The sequence below is a fragment of the Ctenopharyngodon idella genome, chromosome 7 (genome assembly GCF_019924925.1).
Source record: "Ctenopharyngodon idella isolate HZGC_01 chromosome 7, HZGC01, whole genome shotgun sequence".
In the NCBI taxonomy this organism is placed as follows: Eukaryota; Metazoa; Chordata; class Actinopteri; order Cypriniformes; family Xenocyprididae; genus Ctenopharyngodon; species Ctenopharyngodon idella.
In genome coordinates, this window is record NC_067226.1 from 33,939,812 (window position 1) to 33,966,864 (window position 27,053).

The following is a 27,053-nucleotide window of genomic DNA, read 5'->3' on the forward strand; positions in this document are numbered from 1 at the left end:
ACACTCCAATCCATATTCTTTATACATTGCCCAAGATCATCAAAGCCAAAAATCAGCCTTGGTGAAATAGTGTAGTAAATTACATGTCATTATGAATGTAGCACACGCTTTCTTATCGAAAGTGATGTACCGAATCTTTTCCTGCGGTGATTTAGTGGCTTATAGCTCATGTAATACTACTTCTGGAGTTCAAATCTGAAACCTTTGGGTTGCCAGTAAGGAAATTTAACCATTAACACCATGTCTACACCAGACGCGAGCAGCGCGGCTGACAAAAGCAGATAGAATCCATTATAATTAGTGATGCTGTCTACACTGGATGCGGCACGACAAATTCCCGACAATAAACTCATGCCCCGTTCTGTTTCTGACGTACTTCAAGCAATCGCAATACTGACATGAAGAACAAATGGATTTGCAGGGGTCACTTTGTCAGATTTAAAATGTATTTATTTTAAATTTAATTTTAAAATTTAAACCATCGGTAAAGTTTGTCCATATTTGACCCAAACATGGGTTGAAACAACCCAGCATTTTTTAGAGTGTGTTAGTTGATACATTAACTGATGTTAACTAATAAAACCTTACTGTAAAGTGTTACCAATTTATTTTATTTTTATAAATTTTTTGTGTATTGGAGGATCTCGTCATTAGCAGCTACATGCTAAAAGCAAATGTTACTGAAACCAAGCACAGTTTCCTCTGTGCGTCACGTTAAATAAGAAAGAGCTGCTGTCTATGTAGAGCGCACTAAGTTGGTTAATATGAGGGTCCATTTCAGTTAGGATGCTGCCTATTCAGTTGCCAATGTAGACAATAGACTATGTATATGTAATACTCCAGTATGGATTATACTATTGTTAATATAATTTTGTGTGGTTTAGTAGTTAAATTTCTTAACTGGCAACACAAAGCTTTTGGGGAAAATAGTACATTTTAAATTAGACCACTATTTTTTTATTAAAGGGGTCATGTATTGTGAAATCAATTTTTCCTTGAGCTTTTGATATATAAGAGGTCATCATACTATAAGAATATCCTGTAAGTTCCAGAACTGAAAACCTTCTTTGTTAAAAGCTTTTACTGACACCAGGCCCAGATAACGACTGATCCTGGAATGTGCCTATCTATGACAGGTGAAACCCTGCCTCCACAAAAGAAATCAACGCATACTTCATCAGTGCAATGTTAGCCCCGCCCACTGGTGTGTTAGTGAGATGAGGAGGAGAGAAGAGTGATACAGGACAAAAATATCATTACCTTTCAAAGGATCCTAATGCTAGGAATATGGTTATTTATTTTCAACAATGTGAACGTCTCAGTTCAGCTTTATTTATTTGTATTCGGTACATTTCACTGTGGATTCTTTGGTAAATCAATTGCATTTCAGTGCAGGCTTTGCAAACAGTCTTTTACGATATGGACTCGACAGTAATGCAACAACATGTAAGTAACTGTGTAAATTCTAATGCTTGATCTGATATTAATGATTCATGTACAGTCAGATGATCTTTGTCTATGTGTCAGTAAATCAAACCAGTGACTAAACAGTCAACTTCACGTTGTTTCTCTTAGTAGGATGAAAATAATCTGTTACTTAAACAGTGATTAAATTATATATAGAAAGCGATCAAAGAACACTCCCTTTACAATCGCTGGAGCTGTCAATCAAACAGTACGAGTTTATCAGTGACTGAGTTCTGGACTCGCACCAAAACTCGTTTTATTCAACGAATCTCTTAGTCACATCGTGTTTGCACCGTTAGTTATGATGAAAGCATTCGTTAGTGTGCAGAAATTGAGTTGTAATGACGAGATCACTGCTTTCATGAGCTCAACAACATGTCTGTGATCGGCTACAATGTTCATCACTGCAACCTTTCATGCCACCATCTAAAGGTAATGCAGCACTTTTCACGATTAGTTAACCTTGAGAGCTGTAATGGTAAAAACTTGCTAAAAGAAAGAGTAATATTTATCCATTTAAAATGGAAATCACAGCAGTGGGCGTTTACACTTAAGTCTCACTGCAGACACGCCCCTTAAAACAGAGCGTTCAAATCAGAGAGCTAAAATCAGGGTAGGAAAAATGCCTTTTATTTCTAAATTTTGATGTGAAAAGCATACTAACATTATAAGTGTACCCCAGGAAACATTATAAAACAATATAACAACGCAGTTCATGACCCCTTTAAGATTTTACAGGATTGAAAACAATATATTTCACAATCAACATGTCTTTCACTTCATCTGCAATCTTGGGTGTATTGAAAAACAGTGAGCTTGTCACAATGCATTATAGGGTTGGGCTTTCCACACTACACATGCAGTGGTGTCTCAGCAAAATCACTGCCTACCTTTTTGCTTAAAAAATACATCTTTGATGCCTTAAAATCCTCTGTGGGCAGCACTCTAGGTTTTGGATCAGAGTGTGTGTTTCTGAGGAAAACAGATTCTCTGACTGCTTTTGAGCAGAAGGGAAATTCCCTTCTGAGAAGCAAAGCTCTTATTATGAGATATCTTTGTTCAGTTTCACTATCAATACGAGGTGTCATGGAGCTTCAAATATACCTGCAAATGAAATAGGGTGCTTTTCCTATCTAAAGGAAATCATATTACCCTAAAAAGAAAAAAAAAAAGCCTTATTATATCAATAGGTGGTCGGAAATTTCCCACGAAAACACATGGACCCAGACATTAGCGTGCACACATTCTGAGAGCACACTAGGCCACCTGGACCAACAGTGGAATGAGATGGATTAAACCCAAAACACTGAACTACACTTGAACTTCGTGAGGACAGAAAGAACGGAGGGGAAAAACTGAAACAAAAATGTAAAAAGGGCAAAAACATCCAAGCATCCAAGTTTCCACAGAAACTCAAACTCTCCCCTGCCTCCCTCTGCAATTAACTCACTATGTCTCTAAATATGAAAAACGATTACAAGGAAGCCACGGCACTTTCATCTCGGCATGGGAAATCATGCGCCGGTAACGTGCCGCCTGTGCTTGGGTGACTGCCACACGTTTCTGAACGGGAAGAGTCTCGGAGGATGCGAGTGCGAGCGAACCTATAGGATGGATCGCCGTTGTCATGGCAACAGGGGAGGAAAAAGCGGCGCGAAACTGGACCATGCATGCTGGGAGAGACGGAGACAAGCAGACAGACACACACAGGAAATAAGAGAGACACTGACTGATTGTTTCCAGAAGCTCAACATCTCTGCTGAAACACACAGGCAATCCGAATGAGATTTTTTAATCGGATTTGGCAAATTCATTACATGTGACTTTTTTTTATTTTGACTGTGCTACCAGTCCGGGTTATTAGGGTCCATGTAAACGCAGCTAGTGTTGACTAGTGAACGCAGCCATGTTGTTCACCCTTAAAGGGATAGTTGAACATTTTGGGTGTCGTTCCAAACCTGTTTAACAAACTTTCATCTTTGCTAAAAAACTGCATCTGGATCAGTTTCTGTCTGGCTGAAGAAAGAATAAGTAACTTTGGCAAACAGCCTTTTAGTGTTGGAGCTGGGTTCCCATACAAAACTGTATTTTATGGTTTTATGTCAGCCAAATTAATTTCATGTGCATTTCTCTTTTTAGGTTGTGCACTCCTTTGTTCAGCAAAAGCACATAATTCTGCGATAATATATATGCGCTTTATATTATATTACAGTATTAAATGTTCTCTCTAACCAAAACAAAAGAAGTTTGCAGTGCAGCACCTCTGAACACCATCCATTCATCCAGCGGCGCGATCTGTGTCTGTCTGGCGCCTGTAAGAAAATATCTAAACTTTTGTTTCAGAGTCACTAATGATTGGTCTTTGTTCATGTTCTTGCTCGACGTCCTTTATATGAAGATGTCTCTAGATGGATATCTAGGTCTTGTGGTGGTGTGGTATTATAGTTAAAGCTGGAAACACAAAGACAGATTCAAACCCCAGATGAACCCCAATGATTCATCGCTGTGCCTTTCAGCAACCCTGCTTAGAAGACAAACACGGCTTGGCACTATAAGAACGACAACAAAAACCTCAATATTTTTCAGCCTTTTGATATATGGGTCAATGACGTGATGCTAATTTTTTGTGTCCATATGGTTTAAATTAATTTAAAAGAGTTAAAAATTTTATAATAAATTAACAAATTGCTTGCATTCATCCTCTTTTTTGAGGACCAAGTCTTTCTGGTTTTAATTCATTTTGAGAGAATATTTGGAGGATGATTGCAAAAATGTGGTGTAACGAGAATATTTCTTTGCTTTTTTGGCGCACCAAAAATATTCTCGTTGCTTTATAATATTAATATTGAACCACTGTACTCACATGAACTGATTTAAATATGTTTTTAGTACATTAATGGATCTTGAGAGAGGAAATGTCATTGCTGTCTATGTAGGCCTCACTGAGCCATCGGATTTCAACAAAAATATCTTAATTTGTGTTCTGAAGATGAACGAAGGTCTTATGGGTGTAATTAATGACATAATTTTCATTTTTGGGTGAACATAGTGGTTTAATAAAATCCAAAGCTCCTTTAGCCCCGTTAAAAGCTGAAAAATATTGATGGTCTGTGTGTGTAACTTTGGGTTCAGTAATACTTTGAATGCATCCTTATTGAATTAATTATTAAAAGTGATACCAAAGACATGTATAATGTTACAGATAATGTTATGATTTCTATTTCAAATAAGTGCAGTTCTTCTGAACTTTCTATTCATCAAAGAATCTGGAACGATAAAATTTTTCACGTTTTCCACAACAATATTAAGCGGCACAACTGTTTTCAACTTTTCAATAATAATCAGAAATGTTTCTTGAGCATCAAATCATAATATCAGAATGATTTCTGAAGGATCATGTGACACTGAAGACTGGAGTAATGATGCTGAAAATTCAGCTTTGATCACAGGAATAAAATACTTTCAAATACAAAAACAGTTACTTTAAAATTGTAATATTTCACAAGATTACTGTATTTTAATCAAATAAATTCAGCCCAGGTGAGCAGAAGAGACTTTATAAGAGACTTGTTATTCAATGATAATCTAGACTTCAGCAGACTCTCTGAAATCTCATTTGCAATTGCACAGAGACTGACATCATTCACAGCAAATGTCATTGGTTCTTTCATTTGTTCAAATATATAGAACGAGGAATGAGATTTAAGAGCTGCCGCACAGGGGATTTTTCAGAAATAACCTCAATTAGACGTCTGAAGACTCAAATATTGAGCACAAGTCATATGAACTACTTTTATGGTGTTTTTGGAGCTTGACAGACGTGGTCATTATGAACAGAACAACAGCGTGGAATGACACGAGGGAAAGTAAATAATGTCTGAATTGTCATTTTTTCTTAAACAATTCCTTTAAACACAGCACACGTCAGTCTGTCACACCAAGCGTTTGGCTCTACTCTTGCTGTTTGCGTCTTATCTGCTTACCTACCGCACCGTCTGTCTGAGGGGTGAGTGTTTATCGCTCTCTTTCCACCTTCTTCCTCTCTCCATGCCCTCTCTCACCCACAGCATCCCTGTCTATCTGCGGGCAGTTTGCCAGTCTGGAGCCCTGAAGCTGCCGTCTCACCTCGGCACCGCTGTGCATGAATATTCATCTCACTGGTACCTGCTGCGCTTATTATTTACCCATAATCTCAAAGTCAACACGGAGAAAATGACACCTAATGTGAGAAAGCTTTGTTTATTTCTGCCCATTTTTTGGATATCTTTCATGCTGGGATTTCTTGGCCTGTGCAGTGCAAAAGTGCAATGATTATTTGCCTCGTTTTCCAGTAAAAATATCTCAATGTCTTCAAAACAAGATGAATTTATATTTACTAGATATTAAGACTCGTTTTCTGAGAATTTATCTAGAATTAAGCTTGTTTTTCTTACCCTATTGGTGATTTTTTCTTGTTTCTCTTGCAGAATGTTTATCCTTAAAAAAAAAAAAAAAAAAAAAAAAAAAAAATCAATCTGCCACCAGCCAATCACAGCGCTCTGGACACACTGCCTTTTGCTGTTATTCGCTTCACATTCACATCATGCTATAAAATTTCAATGAGATCACAACAAGCTCAAAAGAGGCCTTCATCTGCTGGTATTGCTTTCTAAAGATGATTTTAAACACCATTTGATCTAATAATTTGCAATATTTGGGATTTGTTGTTTTATTTTTTGTAAAATTGATCATTTTTAAGGAGGCTCTGTTTTTCCTGCCCCCAGGGTGACTCATTCTAGCATTCTTCCACGTGTCATGGGCTGGGGAGTCTGGGATAGCTGATGCCATCTGTGATGAATGTCTCCCATATATTCACACGGTCCCAAAAGTACAACACACACACACAATCACACACACACACACACACACAAACACACACTCAAGTGTTGCATTCGCACACACCTTATTCAACAAAGGATGTGGGTTTTGGATTGGATTTGGATTTACAAATTGCTAAATAATAATAATAAAATACTGTTTTTTTTTTTTTTTTTTAACAACATATTGTTTGACTTTTTGTTCAACTTCTTTGAAACAATCTACATCATTATTACAATTCAAAATATCTGTTTTCTATTTGAATACCATGGTATTTTACATTTATGCATTAAGCAAAATAAATTTTGACATGGTACCAGATTAAAACTATTTTTTGGACATGTACCATAGTATTATTTTTAAATAAAAACCATATATATTTATATTTAATATAAAAATATATACTCATCAAGGCTCCATTAATTTGATCAAAAATACAGTAAAAACAGTAATATTGTAAAAATTTATTATAATTTAAAATAACTGTTTTCTATGTGAATATACAAATTTATTCCTGTGATCAAAGCTGAGTTTTCAGCATCATTACTCCAGTCTTCAGTGTCACATGATCCTTCAGAAATCATTCTAATGTGATGATTTGATGTTCAAGAAACATTTATGATTATTATCAATGTTGAAAACAGTTGTGCTGCGCAATATTTTTGTTTGAAAAAGTGATTTGAATTGAAAGATCATTTATAATGTCATTTATAATGTCACTTTTGATCAATGTAATGCATCTTTGCTGAATGAAAGTATCTATTTCTTTTTAAAAAATCTTACTGACCCCAGTGGCATTGTAAACTGCAGAAAACAGACATAAATCCTCATAAATAAAAAAGAGGTATCACAATACTGTAGCTACAGCATTCCCAGAGTTAATTTCAGCACAAAACATATTGTTTCATAATATATGCAACCTAAAATTGTTGCAAAAGCAGGTTCTCTCATGGGAGACATATTTGATTTCTCTGTGTTTAGTAGCGTGGAAATAGAGAGCAGGATATGAACACTTATTCTGCACACAAAACAAACACGCAGCGAACCTAAATGAGAGCTCAAACATTACAATGTGTTTTTCATTGTGTGAAGAGAATTACTGGCAAGGAAATTATGAAATGATGAGAAAGTTTATTGACCATGGAAGAGGGGAATGTCCATTCTGTAACAGACTCAATTTCATTAGCATTCATTAGCAGTGTTGCGGAAGCTACTTTGAAACTGCTGTTTGCCAAGCAATAAGCTACCCATAATTCAAAGCAGACAATTCCAGCTACCATTCAGTTACACCTATGCTGAAAAAAAGTTTAAACTAGCTTTAAAAAAAAAAAAAAAAAAAAAAGAAAAGAAGAAAAAAAAAAACACCCAGTTGACAACAGGTCAAGGTTATGTTTTGTAACAGTGCATTGACCAAAAAAAAAAAAAAGATCCAAAGTAGCAAACTATACAGTTGCAAGAAAAAGTATGTGAACCACTTGCAGAATCTGTGAAAATATGAATATTAACAAAATAAAAGAGATCATACAAAATGCATGATATTTTTTAATTAGTACTGTCCTGAGTAAGATATGTCAACAAGACAAAAAAATAGCTGAATTTATTCAAACGACCCGCTCAAAAGTTTGTGAACCCTTGATTCTTAATACTGTGTGTGGTTACCTGGATGATCTACGACTGTTTGTTTGTTTTGTGATGGTTGTTCATAAGTCTCTTGTTTGTTCTGAGCAGTTAAACTGAGCTCTGTTCTTCAGAATAATCCTGCAGATTCTTCAGTTTTCCAGCATTTTTGCATATTTGAACCCTTTCCAGCAGTGACTGAATATTTTGAGATCCATCTTTTCACACCGAGGACAACTGAGGGACTCAAACACAACTATTAAACAAGGTTCAAACATTCACTGATGCTCCAGAAGGAAACACGACGCATTAAGAGTAGGGGGGTAAAAACTTTTCAATTTGAAGATCAAGGTAAATTGTACTTAACTTTTCTTCCGGGAAACAAGTAAGTATCTTCTGTTGCTGCCGAAGGGCAGTACTAAATGAAAAAAAAAAAGAAAAAAGATATTTAAACAAAATAAGAAAAATTGGGACATCTTCATCCTGTTCAAAAGTTTTCACCCCCTCGACTCTTAACGCATCGTGTTTCCTTCTGGAGCATCAGTGAATGTTTGCAGCTTTTGTAATAGTTGTGTTTGAGTCCCTCGGTTGTCCTCAGGGTGAAAAGATGGATCTCAAAATCATTCAGTCACTGCTGTAAAGGGTTCAAATATGCAGAAGATGCTGGAAAACTGAAGAATCTGATGGAGGATTTTTCTGAAGAACAGAGCTCAGTTTAACTGCTCAGAGCAAACAAGAGACTCATGAACAACCATCACAAAACAAAAAAACAGTCGTAGATCATCCAGGTAACCACACACAGTATTAAGAATCAAGGGTTCACAAACTTTTGAGTGGGTCGTTTTAATAAATTCAGCTATTTTTTGTCTTGTGGACTTTATGTAAACATCTTTTATGTCAACTATCTTACTCAGGACAGTACTAAACAAAAAATAACATGCATTTTGTATGATCTCTGTTATTTTGTTAAAATTATTCACATTTTCACAGATTCTGCAAGTGGTTCACATACTTTTTCTTGCAACTGCATACAACCTGCTTTAAATGCACATCTACAAGTTCACAGGACTAGTGTGGGCATAAATCAAGCCTGTTCTGCCAACACCAGCTAAACAGGCAAATATTTCAAAAGTGTTAAACAGGTGGAGAATAAATGATATTGATTTTAGACCTGATCCCATAGAGGGCCAAATATCTCGAGGCAGGTCACATGGATGTTCCTGACTGGTGCTAATTACAGAAACTAACCAAAACCATCAGTCATCAAAAGAAGGGCACCTGTTTGTAAATGCAAATGAGCTGCTGGCTGATTTCCAGAAGAGGGCGGAGCTTTAACAGCTCGTGCTGCGGTTGCTCAACAACAACAAAGCTGGAGAATCTCACGCAGCCAAAATGAGGATTGTCAGTAACTGTGTTCAGCCTTACATTGTTCAAACCGGAGTCGACACTGATGGAGAGACTCAGGAAGAAGTTACAACTTTTAGAATGAAACTGGACGTTTCTGAATGGTTAGTGGATAAATTTATGTAGTTGCTGTGGAGTTGATTCAACTCATCGACTAGCATGTGCCGTCATGTTAATCTTTTGTGCAAATCCAGCGTTGAATTGACCCTCGTTTGTGAAGCAGTCCGGCGTAAGATGACGGCATGGTAACAACACTCTACTACAACAACTCTTCCTCTTCTCTAAAGCAGCCCAACATGGCCTCACCCCCTTTGTTGTGTGTTCTCGGTTGCAGGGTTTATGTACATTTTGGGGTTTGTGATGTCACTAACCTGGGAAGGAGCTCGTTGTAGTTTCTACCAGCCGTTTGTTGTAGTTCTTAAACAGAATTATTTAAAAGAAAATATCTCCTTTTGCATTGAACTTTGAGCGTCGTAACTTTGCAGATGTTGTTTATTTTCAAACAGCAACATTACACACTAACTAAAGTTAAAAAAGAGAAATAATAATCAACCACCCCTTTAATGACAAGCGGCTGCAGGTTTATTAGGCTGTCGTCGCTTTAGACCAATTTCAACCACTAGCTGTCATTCTTACATAAGAAAGAAAATGGTTTTAACTGAAACAGAAAATTCATGTTCGACCAAATATTTGCAGTTGCCAAAATTTTAGAGCATCAATATTTGATAATATGAGCAGTCAGGACATTAGGTGTTCCCTGCATCACAACAGCCTTCAAAGAAGCGAGATGAGAAAGTTGAACATACTTGACATTGGTGTTGGTGCAGATGATGTACTCAATCTCGTCTGAATACGGGTTTTGGAAGGTGAAGCTGCTGGTTCTGATGAGCATCCACTCTCGGTTCTTCATCCGGAACCGGTACATGACCGAGAGAACCTGCCCTTTCAGCTTGACCACCTAAACACAACAGAGGAACACGGGAGGACAGGGAACATTAGTTCACGTCACGTGCACTTACATCTTAGAAATTTAAATGTGTAAGACTGTCAGGAACCAGACTGGGGGCCGGCTGTGTTACAACTTATGTACTACTAAAGGGTCATTCAGTGTCAAATCAACCAAATTTTGGAAACTTCTCTGGCTCAAATTTTTGATTTTGTTAATATTTTCTCTGTAGAAAGACAAACATAAATAGTGATGAAATCCAAAATACTAAATGTCACAGATGAATATTTACTGAGTAATCCACTGTTTTGTAGAGGGGGTCAAAATGACCATTTTCTCCTGAGATTTGGAGCCAATTTACAGGGGTGTAAAAATGACTTCAGCATCATTATTTTATTTTCACACAGAGACTGGTAGGTCTATTAGTAAAATCTGTTGACTTTAGCTATCTTTTGTTTCATTATATGCCAACAGTGACAGACTTCTTGTGTTTTTTGCCTCAAGTTTGCATGCCTGTAACTCAAGAAACATTAAAGATATCATAAAATCCTTTTAGATTCTGGTTCATAACAAACTTTCCTTTTGGTATCTTCATTTTAAAGGCCCTCGATGGTTCAATGCCAGAGATATGGAGATCTTAATGAGGCTCCATGAGTAAATTGGTCAATTGTACACATTTTCAGTGGTCAAAAACCAAATGTGAGTCATTTTGCATACAGCTGATACCTTTTTTTTTTTTTTTCTTTTAAAGAGGAATATCTGAAAAACAAATAAGTTGAAACTAGAAATGTATCTCCTGTTTTTCTATTAACTCAATTGCATAAAACACACCTTTGAGTAGCATAAATATTCCTTTTCCAAAGTTGTCATGCCTGTAACTTTAAAAGTATTCAAGATATCTTAAAATCCTTCTAGATTCTGATTCTTAATAAACTTTCCTTTTGAAATCTTAATTTTCAAGGCCCTCTATAGTTCAGTCCCATAGATATGGGGATCTCAAAGCAGCTCCATGATCAAATTGTTGAATTTTACTCATTTTCAGTGATTGAAAACCAAATGTGGTTCATTTTGCACACGACTGATACTTATTGCATTTAAAGAGGAATGACTGTTTTTCAGATATTCCTCTTTAAAAGAAAAAAAAAGTATCAGCTGTATGCAAAGTGTCCCACATTTGGTTTCTGACCACTGAAAATGGGTAAAATTGACCAATTTACTCATGCAACCGCATTAAGATCTCCATAAATCTGGGACTGAACCATCGAGGGCCTTTAAAATGAAGATACCAAAAAGAAAGCTTGTTATGAACCAGAATCTAAAAGGATATTAAGATATCTTTAATACTTCTTGAGTTGCAGACATGCAAACTTGAGGTAAAAAACACAAGAAGTGCTTTTTTCCCATTTTTGAACTGTCACTGTTGGCATATAATAAAACAAAAGACTGATAAAGTCAACAGATTTTACTAATAGACCTACCAATCTCTGTGTTATAATAAAACAATGTTGCTACCATCTTTCTAAAGTCATTTTTACACCCCTGTAAATTGGCTCCAAATCTCAGTTTAAAATGGTCATTTTGACCCCCTCTACAAACAGTGGATTACTCAGTAAATATACATCTGTGACATTTAATATTTTGGCTTTCATCACCATTTATGTTTGTCTTTCTACAGAGAAAATATTAACAAAATCAAAAATTTAAGCCAGGGAACTCTGGTTGCAACCTCCTAAAGTTGTTCTGAACCTGTATGAATTTCTTTTTTTTGTGTTGAACACAAAAGAAAATATTTTCAAGAATGTCAGTAACCAAACAGTTTTTGGTCCCCATTAACTTCCATAGTATTTTTTTTTCTATGCTATGGAAGTCAATGGGGACCAGCAGCTGTTTGCTTTCCCACATTCTTCAAAATATCTTCCTTTATGTTCAACAGAAGAAAGATGTTGGTTCCTACAACAAATACCAAACGTATTACCAAAGTCCCCCACAAGGATTCAAAATTGACCAAATGTGAACACAAACTGGCTTTAGGAATTAAGAACAGCAGTGGAAAATTGACCATCACTAGTTTATCCAGGATGCATAAAGGTTTTTTTCCCCATTCAGAACTCCATGTGGGAGTATTCCTCACGTTACGGATTCAAAAAAAAAAAAAAATGTATAAGGAAGAAGACTGGCTCATCTTGAGCAAACGTCGGACTCTGGACTGCATCCACATGCTCGCCTCTATTGTCACTTAAAGCCATGTTTGCCCATCCAAGTACAGAGATTGCTTTAAATAAAAAGCTGTACCCAGAGAAAACTACTTTCCACTCAACAGAGCATGAAAGACAACGAAAAAGATCTTCTGAGTTCAAAAACCTTATAAAGCATCTGCCGAAAATGGCTCTCTTAAACAAACAGCACAGCCGGCAGCACTTCAAGTGAGTGAAAAAAAAATACAGTGAGTTAAAAGAAAATAAAGAGAAACTTGACTTTTCAGACGTATATCCTGCTTTGAGAGAGGAGAGAGGATATGGGATATTATTCTTGATGACAAAAGGCCACTTTCCCTTTAGGCTCGAGAAATCTCAGGAGGGAGGGAAAGACACAAACGTCACCTCTTCCTTCTGAAACAGAGCCCAGAGTTCATAGTGTCAACGCTCAAACCAAACCTGAGGTCACATGACTCACATCAGGGCTTCAACGCACCTCTCAACAGAAGCACTTTGCACTGCTTTGACATTTATGTGCAAAGAGCTGCAAGTACACTCTTAAAAAATAAAGCGTCTTCATTGGCATCAATGGATCTAAAGAACATTCATGGAATCTTTCCATTCCACAAAAGGTTCTTTATAGTGCAAAAAGGTTCTTCAAATTATTAAAATGACTTTCACACCAAGTTCCTTTTTTTAGTTTGATAGGTTCTTTGGAAAACCCAAAATAGTTCTTCTATTGCATTGCAACGAAAAGCCCCTTGTGGAAGCTTTATTGTAAGAGTGCAGAGTCACCGAAGGGCCATTTTAACAAGACTGCTTGGTAGTAAGAAACTGAGAAGTGTAGATAGTAAACCGTAAGCACATGTATAACACAGAAAAACATCCTGGTGATTGCTTTTAGTCATCACAGAATGAAGAAGAATTTGTTCTCGAAGCTTTACAGTCTTTAAATGCTACATAGAGTTTAATATATTGGGAAACATCAATGAAAATCATAACACGGCCTTTAATCCAACATGAAATTGCAACTCATTTTTGAGTAGGGGACGCATAAATATTGAAATTTTAGCCAATACTGATATTTATTTACATTTTGAAGCCAATAACTGATATATTGTTTAATTTTAGATGTTTATCGACATTCTTTTAAACTGATAACAAAAAAATCCGCTCACCTTTAAAGTCCAGATCTCTATTTGCTTCAAATGAGCCCAAACATAATGTAAAGTGAAAAACGGCTTTTAGATTTAAAACAGATGCAACAACAGAAAACAGTTTAATCATTTAGCAGATGTACTGTAGGCCTACAATGAAGCATGAAATAAAGAAATTATACTACATGCCTGTGTATAACAAACAGCGCTGTTATTGTCAACTAAAAACAAAAAAGGATTAAAAATTGTTTTCATTAAGTGAAACAAAACTGCAATAAAATAAAATATTGTATGAAAAAATGTTACCTTGGCAATTAACTGAAATAAGTTAAACCCTCGTGCGTCCCTATGGACATTTTTGTCTTTTTCAGTTTGTTTAGTTTTTTTGGTAATTTTGCCTGTGTTAATGCCAACTGCTTAAATTTTGGCACAAATTTGTATTTTTATTGGAATTTTACCACTTCACCCCATTTCCTTTAATACATCTATTTCACACCAGTAACACAAAATAGTTCCTCTCAGGATCTTAAGGACAAAAATATCTCCATTGAAACCCATTAAAACTGCAATTTTTAATCCCAGGGCCATTTAACAATAAAATGATGCAGTCTTTGTTAATAGGCTTTCATTCTTTTGGCAAGGCTTCGAAATTTAAATGTTGACTATTTTATACCAGATGGTGCCATTTTCTCAGGTTTGGCCTATAAAGCAAATACTCACTTTATTCCTGTTTTCTTCTGCATATTATATTAATTTGATAAATTATGCAGCTATAATTGTGTGGGTGTGTTGGTGTGGATGTGAGAGTGTGGTTTGTATATGTGTAATAAAAATTGTATGTGTGTGCTTGTAATATCTGAGAGAGAAAAACTACTGCAAATCACAAATCCAGCCACTGCGTGTACTAGCAGAGTTTTGCTGCCGTCTAATGGGGGAAATTTGTTACTTGCGCCCAAACAAAATCTTACTGAAAGCTCATTTTTTGAGATATCAACCTCAAATTTGGAACATAACTTGTTTAGACTTATGGCTTTGATTTTCTAGTAGCTTTAGAGTTCAACATGTTTCATAAAATATATATTTTATATAAAATAAACGTTCATAAATTATTTTCATAAACTTAAACCTATATCTATAACTCATGGGTTATAGATATAGGTTAAAAGTTAACCTATATCTATAACATTTGGTTTCACTTTTTTAAACATGTTGTTTACTTCAGCAAGATCCTGCCAAGGGTCTTCTTTCAAATGAGACCAAACTTAAATCTATGCTCCCCAAGCTTCACGTTTTTATGAGTTTTTGACACGGATATTTTTGTCCTCTATGGACCTATGTGTAAGGGTTACGTTAAGGAAGTTGTAGTACTAAAATTACTAGAACTGAATTAAAGCTAAAATAGAAATATTAAAAAAACAAAATTAATAATAAAAAAAGACAAAAGCACATAAGAAACACTAAAACTTTTAAAAGTTTATTATAAATTAATTATAATTATGAAATATTAATTTAAAATGTTATTAAAAATATTAATAAACACTAAAAGAGTATATAAATAATCCAAAAATAATAAGTTAACAAATTTAGTTAACATGAATAAAGAATGAACTGCACTTATTAAATCTTAGTTCCACCTTCGGTTTCCACCAAATAGGGAGGTCTTTTTAATATTAAAGCGAGTTATTAAATCAGATTTGATTAAATTATAAGACCAGGAATGTGTATTACAGGGTCAATTTAGAGTTAAAGTTGACTTCAGGGAAGCCAGGGAATTCTGGATTGTGATATCAGGGCAGGATCTTAGATTTATATCTCTCTATGGATTTCATCCTTCATTCTTCTATAACAAATGGTCTCTTCATCTTCACACGGTAAAGAATCTGTCAAGTAAGAATCCAGTAGTCCTCAAAATCAAATGATTTGGAGCAACCCCCGTGAATGTATATTGTTCTAGCCTCTGACATCTGTCGGGACTCAATATCTACACTACAGGCCAAGAATAACACACAATCTCCCGCCTTTCAACGTCTCGCTACGCATAAATTGTCGGCTTTTGTTCCACTTGACTTCACAAGTACAAGATAAGAAACAGATAAGACTCAGAAACAGGTGTCTATGTGAGTGTTTGCTTGTGTACGCCATGCGCGTGTGGTCTTGAGTTTCGAAGAAGTCTAGTTATCTGAAGGCTTTTCTGGATGTCAGCCAGAGGAGTCTTTATCAGCCGTCAACAGACCTACGCAGAGAAACAGGCGAAAGTACTTTGACAAATCTCTTTGTGGCGTACCTGACCACTCAACCTTGGCCTTCCGGGAAAAGAGAGGCGGAGGATTCGAGGGTCTTTTGAGAAGCGGAGCACGTAATATAGAGGGCACAATCATCTAGGGAGTAAAGACACTGCGCCCACCCTTCAAGTGCCCACAATATCATCCTTACACACACACACACACACACACACACACACACACACACGGTTGGGCATAAATGTGTGTGGATCTCAGGAGGTGAAGGGAATACTGATGACAGCAGACAGGTAGTTGAAGACAAAGAAAAAGGGGCTAAAAAAGACCGAAAGCTGGGGGAATAAAGAGCAGGATTACAAAAAGACAGTGAGTTCTTGTAAAAGACCAAAGATAAAGAGGTAGGATGAGGAAAAGAACAGGAAAAGATGTGACCCGACAGGAAGAGTAAGAGGTGAAGCCAAAAAGACTTGAGGTTTGGGCTGGGCGATAAACGATATCATATCGAGATCGCAATGAAATTTATATTGATAACCAGGGCCCTATCATACACCTGGCACAATGCGACAGCAGGCGCAATGCATGTGTTTTTTGCTAGTTTCAGCCCGACAGAGTTATTTTCACATCCAGCGCCAGGTTGTTTAAATAGCAAATGCACTTGCGGCCATCTGTTCACCCATTGGTGTGCTGGTCTGAAAACAAGGTGTGTTCAGGTGCATTGTTGGCGTGTTGCTATTTTGAGGCAACTGAAAACGACTGCACCATTGACCAACTGAAACCTGGTCTAAAGTCAATGGCGCAGTATTTTTGTGTAATTTAAAGGGCGTGTTAGTAATATGTGCCTATAGAATAACCCTTTCTGATACACAAACTCACACAAAGGTGACGCTCACAGTGTTTTCAGCGTCTGCAGTCTCGATATATGAGGACATGAACACATGAATTTGCCCTGAGAGTCACTTCACAAGATTTGAGAAAAACTACCATCAAATACACACTGAAACTGAAAGATCTTCATCAAACTATCAAAATAAAAGTTTGGTTTAACTTCAAGAAATTATGACAGAAATGTATCACTACTGTACACTAAAATGTACTTCTCAAAGTAATAATAATAATATTATTATTTCTAAGGAATATCATAGAACCAAGATATTTTTTTTCATGCATGTTATAAATTTATACAGTTCTGTTGTGCAGCATCTTATTTGACAAAAAAAAAATAAAAATGCAATGTTTTGTTGTAAATTAATTGTTATATTTTCATTAGATTACATTTTAAAAGATTGATTAAATTGTTAAAGTTTATAGAAATTTGTATTGAATCATAAAACGCAGAATCCCCCCAAAAATAAAACGGAAAGCACAAAATTTAGGGAAAAATAAAAAGGATTTTCTGGGGCTCTAAATTAAAGGATTAGTTCACTTCAGAATTCAAATTTCCTGATAATTTCCTCACCCCCATGTCATCCAAGATGTTCATGTCTGTCTTTCTTCAGTGGAAAAGAAATGAAGGTTTTTGAGGAAAACATTCCAGGATTTTTCTCCATATAATGGACTTCACTGGGGTTCAACTGGTTGAAGATCCAAATGTCAGTTTCAGTGCAGCTTCAAAGAGCTCTACACGATCCCAGACGAGGAATAAGGGTCTTATCTAGAGAAACCATCGGCCATTTTATTTATAAAAAAAAAAAAAAAAAATCTCTATACTTTTTAACCACAAATGCTTGTCTTGCACTGCTCTGCAATGTGCCACACATTATGTAATCACGTTGGAAAGGTCATGCGTGACGTAGGCGGAAGTACCGATCCAGTGTTTACAAAGTAAACGTGTAAAGACCAAGTCAAACACCCTTTACAAAAAAAAAAAAAAAAAAAAAAAAAAAAGGGTAAAACAATGATGTCAGACGATTTTGAAGTTGGAGGAAAAAATGTAATGGAGTTTTTCACCCTACCGCGGTACTTCCACCTGCGTCACCTTTACTTTTACGTCTGCCTGACCTTTCCAATGTGATTATGTAATGTGTGGCGCATTGTAGAGCAGTGCAAGATGAGCATTTGTGGTTAAAATGTATAAAATTGTAATTTTTTTCTGAAAATGGCAGATCGTTTCTCTAGATAAGACCCTTATTCCACGTCTGGGATCATGTAGAGCTCTTTGGAGCTGCACTGAAACTGACATTTGGACCTTCAACCCGTTGAACCCCAGTGAAGTCCACTATATGGAGAAAAATCCTGGAATGTTTTCCTCAAAAACCTTCATTTCTTTTCCACTGAAGAAAGAAAGACATGAACATCTTGGATGACATGGGGGTGAGGAAATTACCAGGACATTTTAATTCTGAATTGAACTAATCCTTTAAAATGGAGCTACTCTGTGGAGTTTAATTGTGAGCCAACAAGTTTACGTGTTCATTCTTAAGGTCTAACAATATGTGGAAAGCATTTCCTTCCCCATTAATGGTAGGTAAATAAACATATAGGTAAATTAATATGAAAATTTCATAATATTTTTGGCCATATTGCCCAGCCCTACTTGAGGTTTAAATGGCAAAGGGATACAACAGGAGAAAGACAAACAACAACAACAGAAGAAACGGTGAAGAGCGTGGAAGCGTCCACTCGACCACCGTCTGCCATACTCCACAGGTACTCGACGGACTCTGAGAAACTCTCAGCGGTGGCCAATCAACACCTATTAACTGACTCCACAGAGAGTCACAGCTACTGCTTCTGAATGACTAACCAAACAGCACTGGACTTCACTTGCTAGTGCTGACTGGAGAGGGGAAGCTAGGGACTGTGGGATGTGTTGAGAAGAGTTTGTTTTTATTGGCAAGCAACGTTCACATAATGTCACCCCAGAGCCCAGAGGTTGCGGTTTCATAGCTTTGGAGACTATCAAATTTTCAGTTATGTCGCCTTGTCTTAGACTTTCTCCTAAAATTAGGAACTGCAATTCTTGACATGAATATAATGACATGGAAAGCACCTCAAAGGGTAACTTTCTGCGCTGCCTGCAGATTACTGTAAAAATAACCCACCCTTAGGCCAGATTCATGAAAATCGTCTGGAAAAAGAAGTTAAGAAATTCCTTAAGATCAATTTTGAGAAGTTCATAAGAATTTTCCCAAGTAATTCTTCACAAGTTCTCAAATATTTTCTTAAAAAAAAAAAATAAAAAATAAGACAAATTTTATCTTTAAGAATGTTTTGTGAGTCCAACCACTGGAATCTCCATTAGCTCTCTGTTACATACAGAGAAATAGTAAGATCTCATTCATAATGTTTCTTTCCTATGGGTTTACAGTGCTGATGCTCACTTTCAAACCTCTCTCTATGCGTGTGTGTGTGAGAGAGACTAGGGCCCTGTTTACAGCTCATATTAAGATGCACTTTGGTCAATCGGATCACAAGTGAACAATGGTAAATACAGCTGTAAATGGGGTCTAAAAAGTTTTGAGCTTGTCCACTTTCGATCACTTCCAGAGGTAGTTGAAAACACATTCGACCGGATTGCTTTCGTAAGTGTAAACGCTCATGTGGTCGAATGTTTTCAAACAGCCACAAAAGACCATCTACTCTCCGTCTACTGACCTAATGAGTAAACATTATGGGAAGAGCTCTAGCCAGACAGGATTTAAACTTTGTTGGCTGAAGACTCAAGTATGTTTTTCCGTCGTCTCCAGGCGCGTTCATATGTAAATTTCACAAGCTTATTTCATCTATTAGATCGAAAGATCTGAAAAAGCCCATTCATTTACACACCCATAGACCTTCCCTTAGAAGAAATCAGGACAGAAGTGGTTGAAAGTGGACAAAAGAGACGGATTAAAACACCAGATGTAAACAGGAATGAGTCTCCCTCATCTACTTGTGATCCGATCGATCAAAACGCATCTTAATACCATGTGTAAACATGGCCTAGATCCCCACTGGCTGTTGGCTGAGGTCTGGTTGACGCACCTGCTGGAAGCTCTCTCGCAGGTGGCTCTGGTCCTCTGGGTGGCAGAACTCCAGAATGTCTTTACCAAGAAGATCCTGTGTAAACCCAATAAAACGAACAGTCATTTATATGAGCTCTTAGTGCTTGTTAAACACAGAACAGACAGCATCAGGGCTACAATGAATAATAACTGGAACATTTTGACTATTTCAAGCAGCGATGAACCTCCATTAATTCTCTATTATTCAGAAAATGTCATAAATCTGTGATTAAGATCAAATGCATCTCAAATAAATAAGCAGGACATAAATACTAAAGCACTGCTTTAGTTCCTGTAACTGTGCATTAATATTATGCTGCACGACACATTCAATAAAAATGACCTGAGGCTGGTAGCCAATCACGTTGATGCAACGAGGGTCCACGAATGTGATAATGCCATCCGAGTTGTGGCGGGAAAGGAATTCTGTTGGAACTGAGAGTCCGTTCATATCCATGGAAACTGGAGAGCTGGTCACCTGAGGGACGAGATGAAGGGATCTTTACACAACAGACAGGCAGGATGATTCAACATACAGATGCATGTTTTGTAACACCACACTACCATGGGTTTGTGAAAGAAATAGTTGTCTATACACATTAAGAAAATATATCAAAAACAAATGAATCAGACATTTCGAAACATTAAAGGGGACCTATAATGCCCCTTTTCAAAAGATGTAATATAAGTCTCTGGTGTCCCCAGAATGTGTCTGTGAAGTTTCAGTTCAAAATACCCCACAGATCATTTATTATAGCTTGTCAAATTTGCCCCATGTGTGTGTGAACAAAAACACGCCCTTTTTGTGTGTGTCCCTTTAAATGCAAATGAGCTGCTGCTCCCGGCCCCCTTTCCAGAAGAGGGTGGAGCTTTAACAGCTCACGCTTCGGTCGCTCAACAGCAACAAAGCTGGAGAATCTCACGCAGCCAAAATGAGGATTGTCAGTAACGGTGTTCAGCCTTACATTGTTCAAACCGGAGTCGACACTGATGGAGAGACTCAGGAAGAAGTTACAACTTTTAGAATGAAACTGGACGTTTCTGAATGGTTAGTGGATAAATTTATGTAGTTGCTGTGGAGTTGATTCAACTCATCGACTAGCATGTGCCGTCATGTTAATCGTTTGTGCAAATCCAGCGTTGAACTGACCCTCGTTTGTGAAGCAGTCCGGTGTAAAATGACGGCATGGTAACAACACTCTACTACAACAACTCTTCCTCTTCTCTAAAGCAGCCCAACATGGCCACATTGTGTGTTCCTGGGGGCAGGTTTTAAGTAAATGTTAGGGTTAGTGATGTCACTAAACCGGGAAGGAGCTCATTGTAGTCCCTACCAGCCGTTTGTTGTAGTCCTTAAACAGAATTCTGTAAAAGAAAATATCTCTCTTTGCATTGAACTTTGAGTGTCGTAACTTTGCAGATGTTGTTTATGCTCAAACAGCAACATTACACACTAACTAAAGTTAAAAAAGTCAAATCATAATCAACCACTCCTTTAAAAGGTGCACTATGCAGGATTTTAGTTACTGTTTTTGTGTGTGTGTGTGTGTGTGTGTGTGTGTAAATGAACAGTCTGTATACACAAACACCACCACACACTTCTAATGGATCATAAGTAATGATTGATTTTTTTATGAGTCTATACTTTATTTTTTGAGGGGCAAAAATCCCACAAATCCTCAAAAGTTGCTGGTATTTATTAAAACAAGAAATACATTTCGGCACTGACACGGAGTATAACAAATGAGTTTGTTATTTAAGAGCTGACAAGGTACTTTTTTTATTTATAACGAGAGATGAATTAAGTTGGCAGAAATATCATGTGCCAAAAAATAAGTCTAATTAAATGATAGATTCAACATATCCTAATATTTCTTCTGTACAGAGTATTACTCAAATTATGAAATCCCAGACTCCTCATAACTCACCAGGATAAATTATTTTCAATATCAAGTTGAATCAAAGAGAAATGAGTCAGTAACAATATCAGTCTCTTATTGGAATAGAAGTTGTACTCAAGTGTAAACAAGAAAAGAAAATAAGACGAGTGGTGCTTGAATATACAAAACAATGCTTTGGAGATGTTACCGTGAAGTTGCAATGCCTTTATGAGTGGTTTTAGCATGCTAGGGTGTTCTAGTTTGTTGGTAATACCAGTGTATGTGTTGCCACATATGTCAGAGATCCGTGCATTTAAGTTTGGCACACATACCTGCAGTCTTCCAATTGCAACCAAGCAGTATTTGCTGGTTTGACCTGCTTCCGTATCTTCATCCGGAATAGTCATGCCTGAAGAAGACGCACACAAGAACAGTCATTTGTCCGAAAATATGTGGAGAGATCAGAAACAGTCACAGTTAACATTGTCCTGATGACTAACTTGTTTATTCGTACCTCATTTTCCCAACTTGCGACACCACTTAAGAACCTGTTTGGAAATCTTCACGCAAAACATGTTTTCCATTCCACTAATAGCATCTGCTTGACGTTATTTGTCAGTGTCTTCCCGAGTCTTTTCATGCGTAATGGTTTATATTAGTCGTCCAAAACCAGTAGCGAGGTGGTTATTGTTCTCGGACGTTGGCGTGCAGTGTTTATCTGGAGTAAACACTGATGAAGATCAGGACGGAGGAGCGATTCCGGTCCTGAAGTTTAGTTTAAGCAAAAACCAAGTGTTTAATCTCTTTTTAATGACATTAACGATTTCTCGTTGACACACTTCCTTCTTAGCCTTGACCTCATTATGGCTGAAGGCTAAAAAGCTTTTCAGGATACATGAGTCTTTGTGAATAACAAATACGGGAGAGTGAGAGAGAACAAAAGAAGAATAAAATATAATACTTTCACAGTTTATAAGATGGCTATAAAAAGCTGTAAGTTTATACCTTTATTTCCAACAGAATTGTTTTTAATATATCTGACCGGTGCTGCCAAAATGAGTCGCAATGAGCAGATTTTCAAAAATGAGTTATTGTTATTCACATTCTCTATTAAAAAACCTTCAAAATGACGTATGATTTGTTGGAATCCAACAAAAAATGAACCTGTTTGAAGTCAATAGAGGCAGCAAAGTCAATTTTGAGAAAAATCAAGGTAAAGTTTTCTGAATGCTCCAAAACAAAATCACCAGCAACATTAATGAAACAGCCTATATATTAAGATCTACTGTACCACACTTATTTTTGTCCAACAGTTCACAAACATTCACTTAAGACATAAAAGATAATGTTTGCCTGAATACTCGCCAAGACAGATTTTTTGAAATACTGTAATTATTTGCGCGCTGTCTGAGGCGTCTTTGTGCGCGCGCTTCGGATCTGTCAGTCAGTGTGAGTAAGATCGTTTTGTTTACATCAGCATGAGTTTGAAAATCACATTTCACTGGTTCAGACTCATGTCATTGAGAAGTCGCTATGAATATTCACAAAGTTGGAATGCTGCGCTTTACAACGATGCCAACCTTGTGCTGAGAGGAAGCGCCAGTCGTCCAGAAGCGGACAGAGAAAAACGGCATTTTTCATAGTCAAAGGAAAGGCGAATTAAGGGTGACTGGGATACTTTTTGAATTTCCGCCTTGTGAAAGGTTTCTTGCCATAAATTAAAAACATCTGCCCAACACATGATACATTTCTGTAATACTGAAGATGTTAACCATCCATTTGAGGAGGAAACAATGTTATATTATAATGAAAGGATGCATGACACACACTTTTCTGTAAACAGAGCCAAAAAGAAATTTGGTAACATTTGGGTGATTGGGACAGCATATCTTTCCACTGATTTAGGGTAGTGTAAGCATATTTATTGTATTGCCCGAGTTAGTTCATACTTTGATATAATTTTATGTGCAATATTTACTTTTCTGTTCATCATCATTAAGAGTCTGTGTTCATTTCTGTTCAACTTTATTTCTCAATGTTTATAAATCCATCCACAGTTCATACAGTACAACACATGTAAAGACCAAACGCCATTGAAAACATTTAAAAATCAAATAAACAATTAAAAAAATGTTTCAGGTCCAAAAACGATGTGGATGAGATGTTGGGTGTGCCCATCACTAACTGTTTGACAAACACATTTAACCTGCACAAACCTTTAACAGAAACATGAATATGGTTTATTACTGCAACAAAATCAGTATATTATATATATATATATATATATATATATATATATATATATATATATATATATATATATATATATATATATATATATATATATATATGAAGCTTCTATTTTTAGAATTTGCCCATTTTATTTTAGCAAAATCTATCTATTTCATGAATAATTTTTGTGGCTGATTAGGGCTTGCACAAATAAAAAGTTTGGGAACCACTAATTTAGAGCAAACAGAAAATTTACACTGATTGTCTAAGTTAATAATTTTCTTAATTAGCAAAGCATTTAAGCACTGTCCCAATCACCCAAAATTATGCTGTCCCATCCACCATTGTGTTTGGGTGGATGGGAAAAAATAAAAACAACCTAATTCTGAAAATAGAAACGTGATATTAACAATTTTTTACTGATTTTGTAGCAGTAGTGCATCATATTCATGTTTCCATCAAAAGTTTGTACAATATAGTGGCTATGACAATTTTAGGACCTTATTATGAAAACTAGCAAAAGCTTATGTCATTTTCCTCAGTTCATGCATTTCATGGTCAGCTTCCTGTTTGATGCTTGCCCCGCCCACCTGCGTGATGTCACACCAATGAGGGTATCCCATGTTAATTATGCAGTCTCACAGCTAGGGCTCAGCAAAAAAAGTTTTTATTTTCACTCATTAGGCGAGAAAATCAATTCTGTATAGTTATACTGTCTCATTTGACCTTGGGCCCTATTTTAATGATCATGGTCTAAAGCGCATGGCGCAGGTGCACTTAGGGCGTGTCCGAATCCACTTTTGCTAGTTTAATGATGGGAAAAATGGTCGGCGCGCCAGGCGCATGGTCCAAAATGGTTGTCCCTATTCTCTTAATGAGTGATGGGTGTGTTTTTTGGCGTAACGTGCAATAAACCAATCAGAGTCTGAAAACTGAACGCTTCTCTAGTGGGGAATCCTTTTATTTTTAACATTTGGTGTGTTTGTGTGCTGCTGCACGTCACTGTGTGTGTAATAAGCGAGTGTATGTGCGTTGTGCACCCGCCTATAGGCGCATATTACTAACGCGCTCTTTAAGTAACACAAAAAATACTGCTCCATTGACTTTAGAGCAGGTTTTAGTTGGTCAATGGCGCAGTCGTTTTCAGTTGCCTCAAAATAGCAACATGCCAACAATGCTCCTGAACACACCTTGTTTCCAGACCAGCACACCCGTGTGTGAACAGATGGCAACGAGTGCATTTGCTATTTAAACAACGTGGCAAAGGACATGAAAATGATAACTGCGTCGGGCTGAAACTGTCAAAAAACACCATCATGAGCCCTATCATTGCACCGGGTGCATGATAGGGCTCATGATGTTCCAATCACCCTTAATTCATCCTACTCCTCTCAGAAAACGTAGAAATAAAGATACTTTTAGATGCTTAATTGCTATTTGGAGCCTTGGGATTGCTAGACGAGGGCTTAATGTACTCATTTTTGTGAAAACCTCAATTTCAACTGAAATTGGCATTTTTCACTTGTTTTGCCTGCAGCTCGAAATTAGCCTGTGCGCATTCCCACTCATTTTGAAAGCATGGGTCACATATGTTTTTCATATTAAACAATTTAACTTCTTTCATCCTTGAATACTCCAAAAATTGGCTCAACCAATCATGTGAGTGAGGGGCGCGACTATTGGTTTGTCCAGCCAATGGAGTGCAATAGATTCCGGAAGTAAAAAATCTCATTCATTTCTCTGATTTTGAGCAATAACTTATAAACATTTTAAGACAAACCTACTTTGAGCTACGAAGCTGTTCATTTTGTATGTTACACGCTCTTGTTGAGGCCATCAGCCCGCTTTATTTTAACTTTTTAAAGAAATTTTTAATATATTGAGATATTGCAGAGAAACCTCGACCAATCAGAACACTTTTTCCCTATGCTCTCAAACTATTTATTGCATATTTTGCAATAAATGTAAAATATATTTCTGTCCTACTTGTAAATACATTCTTGCTTCAAATCAAAGTTTGTAATATTGTGATTCACCTCGTGAATTACGTGGCATTATAACTCTTTCACAAGGACTTTTTTAAAATCCCTATGGGAAAAATGAACGGGAAAAAAGCAAGGACGCTGAAGATGTGGCCGGGCACTGCTGCACTCGATGACAGAGAGATTTAGACTTTTAAGATGTTTTAATCCAGTAAATTGTGATGTTTTCTTGAGAATCACTTCATAAGACTCGCTGTGTTTGTGTTTTTATGTGCATCCAACAGCATATAAATATATACAGAATAATACAAATATAGAATAGAGAGACGTATGGGCAATTTATTGTCATTATTTCATGGTCTGTTCCCACATTCACACTGCAAAACTGTCACCTCGAGTGAAATACAACTCAATTCATCAGCGGCGCATGGCGGAGCAAGAAACGCTAGTTTGCAAAACTAATGACTCTGTAATACAAATAAACAGGAACGGCTGTATATATATATATATCACTGTTTACTCTGCATAAATGACACATTCAGGGAAAAAAACAGCTGCATACTATGGACAGATGCACCGATGTGATGTTTTGAATTAATTTACTGCCTTTAATTGGCAAAAACTGACATTATAAAAGCAGACAGGATTAATTTGGTCGCATATAATAATAGAGTAATAAAGAGCACAATGTGTTTTGTGAACGCTATGAAACTGATCAACAATCCATATCAGGGCCATCTGGTGTGACCAGAGTGTTTACTAACCGTTAATGCATCGATTAACATTCAAAACGATATGATCTTTGCTTAGATCACCACATTCCATTATGACACGACACTGGCTGACAATCAAGAGTTGCAGGTTATTTTTATCCTTACTTTATGCTGTTATGCAACAAACAGGATGCCGAGCATGTGTGATTAATTTTTATGACACACAAACATATGGCAAATTTGTAGGAGATGTGCTCGGAGGATACCTGGAGAACCTCCAGCAAAGATATGAGGCAAAAAGTTCACGTTTTGTGCTTTTGAGTTCAGGGTTGCTCAATTCTCTGTCCGTTTCTTCCTTTCACACTGCACACATGCTGTTG

At 36.7% G+C, this 27,053-nt stretch overlaps 1 protein-coding gene across 4 annotated transcripts in view; it reads right to left on the bottom strand.

The window, feature by feature from the left end:
• Positions 1-27,053, bottom strand: part of arnt2 (aryl-hydrocarbon receptor nuclear translocator 2) — a 93,752-nt gene that overhangs the window by 18,308 nt on the left and 48,391 nt on the right. For all 4 annotated transcript variants that reach the window (XM_051901735.1, XM_051901737.1, XM_051901734.1 and 1 more), the window contains 4 exons: positions 22,079-22,155; positions 20,210-20,344; positions 19,847-19,921; positions 10,152-10,303 (listed from right to left, as the gene is read on the bottom strand). In XM_051901735.1, coding sequence (XP_051757695.1) covers positions 10,152-10,303; positions 19,847-19,921; positions 20,210-20,344; positions 22,079-22,155 — 439 coding nt within the window. The remainder of the gene's footprint in view (positions 1-10,151; positions 10,304-19,846; positions 19,922-20,209; positions 20,345-22,078; positions 22,156-27,053) is intronic.